Source organism: Dendropsophus ebraccatus, chromosome 15 (assembly GCF_027789765.1).
Source record: "Dendropsophus ebraccatus isolate aDenEbr1 chromosome 15, aDenEbr1.pat, whole genome shotgun sequence".
Classification (NCBI taxonomy): domain Eukaryota; kingdom Metazoa; phylum Chordata; class Amphibia; order Anura; family Hylidae; genus Dendropsophus; species Dendropsophus ebraccatus.
In genome coordinates, this window is record NC_091468.1 from 67,345,303 (window position 1) to 67,353,464 (window position 8,162).

General features: G+C 43.0%; 1 protein-coding gene across 1 annotated transcript in view; it reads left to right on the forward strand.

Moving 5' to 3' along the window:
* The window catches only part of GRM1 (glutamate metabotropic receptor 1), a 164,049-nt gene extending 156,105 nt beyond the window's left edge, over window positions 1-7,944 (forward strand). The window contains exon 8 of the mRNA XM_069954576.1: window positions 7,128-7,944. Coding sequence (XP_069810677.1) covers window positions 7,128-7,944 — 817 coding nt within the window. The remainder of the gene's footprint in view (window positions 1-7,127) is intronic.
* Window positions 7,945-8,162: the final 218 nt, after the last annotated feature.

An 8,162-nucleotide genomic window follows, 5' to 3' on the forward strand; every position in this document is an offset into this window, starting at 1 on the left:
TTAAAAATTAAAAACCGGCACAAGGGATCGCTAAGAAATTAATATCTCTGTACTCATTAACGCTTCCAGATAATTAAAAGGGAACACCCCCAAAAAAAAAAATAACTATGATATAATATCCATGAATTGATGTAATAGTGGAAGCAGCACACGCTCATGGTCATAAATATGCTTCCCTCTAAGCTACACGGGACACTGAGAAATTGAAGTAGCCACATGAAAAATGCAAGTGTCAGACTTTATTACACAATCCAGTCCGGCTGAACAGATGTCCTCTTTTATAGTAATGTTAAATTATGGTGTTAGTCGGAAGCGGGTTGTGAATAGTGCCCCAGCTGCATCGCCACTGTAATTCAGAAAAGATCTCAATCAGCTGAAAGGACTAAATTACAGCTTGGGAAGTAGATTGCAATTTCATGGCATTATTCAGACTACGGCAGATCCCATCCCTTCCTGCTTCTACACAGTATTTCCTACACTAGGTGACCTGTAATAAAACATTCGCTTTACAAATGAGCTATATCTATATTACTATTAAAAACCAGAACAGGCGTTTCTAACATTTCTAACGTTTTTCTTTAACAAATTCGGATCTATTTATATAGATTTATAATGATTATCCAGAAATAGAGCTAATGCCCCGGGGCGAGCATACCCAGATTATACGGCTGCTATACGGCCCTTGGAGAGTCCAGGCCAAGATATTGGTGGTAATGGGAACCTGTCTAACACCCGACCCTACAGGCCTGCTTGTAAAAATCCAGCTCTACAATCCATAATATCCCTATTTTTTGGCTTCCTACTCTATCCCATCATAAGCCAAAGACGCACACAAAAAATGTGCAACCTTAAAGTATTACTGTCATTTCAGATATAAAATTTTCAGGATAAGCGTGTGTGCACCTGTAGAATTTATTTTGACCAGAGTGGGTGCCAAGACCTTTTCCATACATGAGACACAGATATGAAATATGATCCAGCCCCTCCCCCCAACCAACACCACCCTTTTCTGTAGGAAACTCTCAGAACAGGTAACAGCATGGAGGACATTATTAAGTAGTACTGAGCAGTGTAAGTTGCAAATCCAGCACTAGGTGCAGACAGTAAGCTAGCAGTGTTTCTGTGTTTCTAGCTCTCTACCTGCCCCCCACCTTTCCCTGTAAAGTGTCACTGTTGTTTGTAAAAAAATTTGATAGAGACATGTCAAAAGTTTTGATCAGTTTTGGTCTGAGTGTTCACACCTGTACCGATTGGGAGAAGAACGTTCTAAGCTTGATCCTTTCATAGCTGACAGGAAGGGGGGAGAGGACCACAAGTAGCACAGTCTTCTCCCCGATTGTTCTCCTGATCGCTATGGGCATGAGCACTCAGACTCGGAACAATCAAAACCTTCAACATGTCAGTTTTTACAAACGACAGTGACACTTTTAAAGTCAATCTCCTTCATCGCATAATATAAGAATAATGACCACGATTTATGAATCTGTCTCGAGATAAAAAATAATTTTTCGATATGCAGGTGGTGGGGTCTTCATTATACATTCTACTTTATATAATGTATTTAAAGGAACACAACAAAATAAAACACCTGACGGCTTAAATTTTTGGGAGTAAAGTGAACTTCGGAGTTCTATAGTAATAAGAAGAATAACACTTTATTATGATTAGAGATGAGCCAACCTCAAGCACTCTCAGGTTCATCCATCCTTGAGCTGAAGAAGTTGGATGTAGCCCATTGGAGTCTACAGGTGTCTCCACGTTTTCCAGGCAGCCTTAAGGCTGCATCCAACTTCTTCAGCCACCGGTATTCAAATGCTGAAATGATCACTTATTTCACTCCAAAAATAAAGAGTTCAAACAGGATGCAAAATGAAGGAAGCGTTTCCACGTGACACCGGCGGATACAGAAATACAGAAGGATCTTTAGCGTAGTCTGGTTCCATTCCGTACATTAGACAAACAGTATGAGATCAGACCATAAGGCTGAAGCTAGATGTTTCTATAAGGAATACAACATTACATATTTGATTATTTGGAAGTAATAATCTTCACGCATATAAAGTTGTCAAGCGAGGCAAATACTGGAGCCGCTGGTTAGGGTTTACTAATGAAATCATTTCTTCTTCTGTCATAGATTGATTAATTGATTAACTGCATTTATTAACAGGTGATTTCTAGCCGTGATTTATACTGAATGAGGTTAAAGCGGTTATTTCGGAATTACTACTGACGGCCCATCCTTAGGTTTGGTTAGTGGCGGTCTAACCCAAAGGATCACCGCTGGTCAGAATAACTTTTACTGCTGTACAAGACACAGCGGGGCAGACTGTACATGTTGCCTGGTACTGCTGCTTGTGCCCTATTCACTTAAAGAGGTATTCCAAGAAAAATTAACTTATCCATAGGATAGGGGAAAAGTAAGAGATCAAGGAGGAGGGGTCTGACCTCCGAACTTCCTGGCGATCTGCGTATCGGCCCCCGGCTTTTCTGATATCAATAGAGCCGCGTTACGGCACATGACTCACTGCTCTAATCATTCCTATTGAGCCGACGGAAAAAGCCAAGTAAGCAGGAAAAACAAAGTTATCGTCTCTCTGGCGGCTCCATAGGAATGAAAAAGCCACCAGAAAGAGCAGAGTAAGCTGGAAAAGCGCTGTACACGGCTATCTTCGGCACCTCCATAGGAATGAATAGAGCCAACAGTCTTGGGCCACTGCTCTATTCATAACACAGAAGCCGGAGGCCGATACAGGGATTGCTGGAGGGTTCGGAGGTCGGGCGCCCCCTGATCTCTTACTTTTTCCCTATACACAAGTTAATTTTTCTTTGAATACCCCTTTAAATGGGACTGAACTTCACTACAAGGCACAGCAGTATGCATGGAAGTGCCGTGTAATCTGATTCAACAGCTGATCATTGAGGGATATACACATAGCTGTGACCCACACTAATGACACCTAAAGATAATTTGTCGATGAAAATTCCTGAATAACCCCTTTAAGAATGTTGACTTTTATGCTAATATAAAATTGATGTCATACTGTATACTTGGATGATATTTAAGGTGATGTAGTTTTGTCTCATATGTATCGCTTCTTGAGTGAGGAATTATGTGCAGCCATATATGTTGGTCCATAATTTATTAACTGGCATGCTTCATGTCTACTGCCGTTGTGTACATCGATGTAGAGTGCATATAATCTCCTTGAATGTATATATATATAAATCGCATGATTTCATACATGCTATGGCCAAACTGATGTAAGCATGGATTGTAAGCCTTGAAACCCATTCATTGTACTGCTACAGCAGGCTAAGGTTATGTGATTTTGTTTCTGCATCCATCGGGTTCTGCTGAGAGCAAGTTTTTTTGCATGTAACTCCTCAGTTTGCTGCACAGAAACATCAATTTAACTCTACACTAAGTCACAGTCATATTACAACCTGTAGACTGACTTACACTATATTACATACAAACTATAACTTGTTAACCTAAATATCACATATATATCAATTCAATGCACTGATAATCTGAAAACCTGTCTAGAAATATAAAAAGGTTGGTACACTAGGTACATCGCTTTGAGTTTTTTTTGCATGAATAGACCGGCGCCGGTATGGGAATGTCGATGCCGTGGCCCTTTTATTAAACCGCGGCCCGATTCTCGTGCAAGGCGCCGTTTTATTGCCAAGCATTGGCCCAGCATGAAGCACTGGGGGCTGTCCCAATGGCCCCCAATGTGATCCGGCTCCATTAGAGGGGAGATCGTCACACTGGGGTCGCCAGGCCAACCCCCATTGTTTCATGCCAGGCCGGTGCTCAGGAATAAACCTAATACTGCGGACCTGGCATTCCTGTGCTCGTGCTGGTTTATTCATGTAAAAAAACACAAAGTGATGTACCTAGTGGTACTTTCGCTTTAAAGGAAAATTTTTATTAAAGTATTGTATTGCCCCCCAAAAGTTATACAAATCACCAATATACACTTATTACGGAAATATAAAGTGCTTTTTTCTCTGCACTTACTACTGCATTAAGGCTTCACTTCCTGGATAACATGGTGATGTCACTTCCTGGATAACATGGTGATGTCACTTCCTGGATAACATGGTGATGTCACTTCCTGGATAACATAGTGATGTCACTGCCTGGATAACATGGTGATGTCACTTCCTGGATAACATGGTGATGTCACGACCCGACTCCCAGAGCTGTGCGGGCTGTGGCTGCTGGAGAGGATGATGGCAGGGGGACACTGAGGGACACAGGGATCTGGAGGGACACAGAAAAAAAGACAAATTTGGTCAGCTCTCGTAGAACACCATTCACACTAGGCAGGAGCACGTTGCTATGGCTGAAACACACAAAAACACAGAAAAATGCAACAGTTCACCGCAAGAGCAAGATACAGACCCACCACAGACATGAAACTAGTTAAAAGCAGCCCTCCAACTGCTAAAAAAATTCCCACAAAAATAATGCGGCTCTTGGTTACCATTTGCAAACAGTGTAAACCACCCCACCATGATAAGGTAGCCTCATGGAGGGAGGGACACTTAGCATCCCTCTGCCATCATCTTCTCCAGCAGCCACAGCCCGCACAGCTTTGGGATTAGGGTTGTGACATCACCGTGTTATCCAGGAAGTGACATCACCATGTTATCCAGGAAGTGACATCACCATGTTATTCAGGAAGTGACATCACACATGTTATCCAGGAAGTGACATCATCATGTTATCCAGGAAGTGAAGCCTTGATGCAGTAGTAAGTGCAGGAAAAAAAGCTCTTCATAAGCATTTCCCGTAATAAATGTATATTGGAGATTTGTATAACTTTTGGGGGCAATACAATACTTTAATAAATATTTTCACCGGGCTTCTCCTTTGACACATCAATACATTTATATATACCGATCATCCATAACAATAACTACCTGCCAAATAATGTATAGGTCCCGCTTGTGCCATTAAACAGCTCCATTTTCCATGGACTTCACCTGTTTTCCCAGCGCATCCAAGTTGTCAATTGGATTAAGATTAGAGATGAGCGAACTTGACGGATTTCTGGTTCGTATGAAACAGAAATCTCGGCGTCTGATTTCCGCTGTCTGCCGGCTCCGTGCAGCAGGTGGATACAGCGTAAGGAACGCCTGGAAAACTGGGATACAGCCAATGGCATTGGCTGTATCCCAGTTTTCTAGGCGTTCCTTAAAGGGGTTGTCCGGCGATAAAAAATTATTCACAGAATAACACACATTACAAAGTTATACAACTTTGTAATGTATGTTATGTCTGTGAATGGCCCCCTTCCCCGTGTTTCCCCCCCACCCACGCTAGACCCGGAAGTGTGGTGCATTATACTCACCGCATATCGTGTCGTCCACGGTCTCCGATCCTCAGCAGTGACGTCTTCTTCGGGAGCTTGGCGGATCTTCCCGAGTGCCGGCCACCCTCTGCAGCGTCATCCGAAGCTCAGCCGCGATTGGCTGAGCATAACTGTGCTCAGCCAATCGCGGCTGAGCGGCTGATGATGCGGCCACGTCATCAGCTGCTCAGCCGCGATTGGCTGAGCACAGTTATGCTCAGCCAATCGCGGCTGAGCTTCGGATGACGCTGCAGAGGGCGGCCGGCACTCGGGAAGATCCGCTGGCCTCCCGAAGAAGACGTCACTGCTGACGATTGGAGACCGTGGTCGGCACGCGACAGGTAATGTATAGCGCACCACACTTCCGGGTACACGGGTGGGGGTGGTGGGACACGGGGAAGGGGGCCATTCACAGACATAACATACATTACAAAGTTGTATAACTTTGTAATGTGTGTTATTCTGTGAATAATTTTTTATCGCCGGACAACCCCTTTAAGCTGTATCCACCTGCTGCACGGAGCCGGCAGACAGCAGGAATCAGACGCCGAGATTTCTGGTTCACACGAACCAGAAATCCGTCAAGTTCGCTCATCTTTAATTAAGATCTGGGGAATTTGGGGAGCAAGTCAATGCCCTAAACTCTTTGCCTTATTCCTCCAGCTTCATCCCATAGTGCATCCTGGTGCCATCTGTTCCCCCAAAGTGATGCACACACAAACGGCCATCTTCAAACATAGAAATAAAAATAAATTTACCAAACTAAGCCACTTCCATTACTCCATGGTCCAGGTCTGATGCTCAGGTGCCCATTGTAGACATGATAGCTGCGGTGCTCTTTGTCTTCTAATACCTCTCTGTCACAGACAGCTTTAAAGAGGGATTCTGGGCAGAAAAACAAAATCCCAAACAGTACAAGGTTCTTACCTCTGTCCCCCCCCCCCATCCGACACTCTTCATGTGGTTGTACAGTAGTCCCGCTACTCTGACCCAGTTTTCTGCCTGTTCCGCCTCTCTTGTTCCTCTTCCAGTACACTGCTGTCAGACTACATCTCCCAGTAGTCTACGCGTGCACGCTCAGAACATCCTGTTTCTCCCACTTCCCCTCTGACACATGCCCCGCCCTTTCCAATATACTAGCTCATGCGTCAAAGAGTATTGGGTGCCCATGACTCTGTTTCTGCTCCGCCAGTTGTCCTTCCCTGGACTTCTGTTGGTAGGCACTAGGTACTATATACTGAGATCACTCTACAAGACCTGCCATTTTGGAGATGCCCTGACCCAGTCATCTAGCCATCACACCTCTAGCTAATTTTTCCTACTTTAAACATATCGTCTTCAGGAACTGACCGTTAATATACCACCTACCCCTTACCAATTGCCATTGCCACAAGAAAATCAATTTTATTTGCTTCACCTGTCAGCGACCCATCACACCCAACTGAAAAAAAAGATTTATTTTACTTTAAGACATATTAATGATATATAATATAATAGTAGAAATAAATAAATAATATAATAATAATAATAATAATATTAATAATAATAATAATAATAATAATAATAATAAAAAAAAAAGTAAAATTTTATAACTTATCTAAGCCTATACACGCGCACATAGAAATACCAGTAAGTTACTATATCTCCAATAAATTCTTCACTTACATATTTTCTTGCTTTTTTATTTAATTTTTTTTATTTTTGATGTGATTTTTCTGCATGCTGTTTATTCAAATGCACCCATCTTTATTTTATTCATAGTTCTAACGGAAAGTCTGTGTCATGGTCTGAACCAGGTGGAAGACAAGTACAGAAGGGGCAACACATGTGGCAAAGACTATCAGTGCATGTGAAGACCAAGGAAACAGGAACGTCAAACCAGACAGCTGTGATAAAGCCTATAACCAAAGGCTACCAAGCTCCGAACAAGAGCCTCACATTTTCAGACACTAGCACCAACGCATTATACAATGTGGAAGAGGAAGAAGAAAACGAGCCGGTCAGGTTTAACCTCCCCAGCAGTCCATCCATGGTGATACATAGGCGCTTGAATGCAACTCCTCCACCTTCTCAAGAATTTGAGGAGGGATCAGCATATCTGCCAGATCAAGTCTCTAAGAGTCTACCACTGCAAAAGTCTATTTTAGACCAACTCCATGGAGTCATCAACAAATTCTCTACCGGCATTCCAGACTTTAACTCTGTTATTCCAATACCCGGCCCAGAGAATGGTGTTGACTCCATCTATGCTACACAGCAAGTGCTTCCACTTCAGATGGCGGCTTTCAGTGAAGGTATCGACTCCTCCACCGAGGAGGTGGAAAATGAAAAATTGAACCTTATTCGGGATTATATGTACGATAGCACAGACACACCGGACGAGGAACTTGTTCCAAGCAAATTAGTGCTGGAGGACTCACCTGCTTTGACTCCTCCATCCCCTTTCCGGGATTCAGTAGCTTCAGGCAGTTCTGTGCCTAGTTCCCCCGTCTCGGAGTCAATACTCTGCACGCCTCCAAGTGTTACATATGCTTCAGTTATGTTGCGAGACTTTAAGCAAACCTCATCCACCTTGTAGACATTTCTAAAGCTATACAGGGCTTGTAAGTGGAAGTAAGAAAAAAGGACAAATTATTATAGATGGAAAGCAGAAAGAAAAGCAAATAATAAGTGTCCTGCACTAAAAAAATCCATCTCTAAGAGGGCTCCGAGTCTTAACAGCTGTATGTGTTTGTTTCACTGTATTCATAGACAGATGCAGTATACTTACTAAGCACAACATTGTAATCGACATCG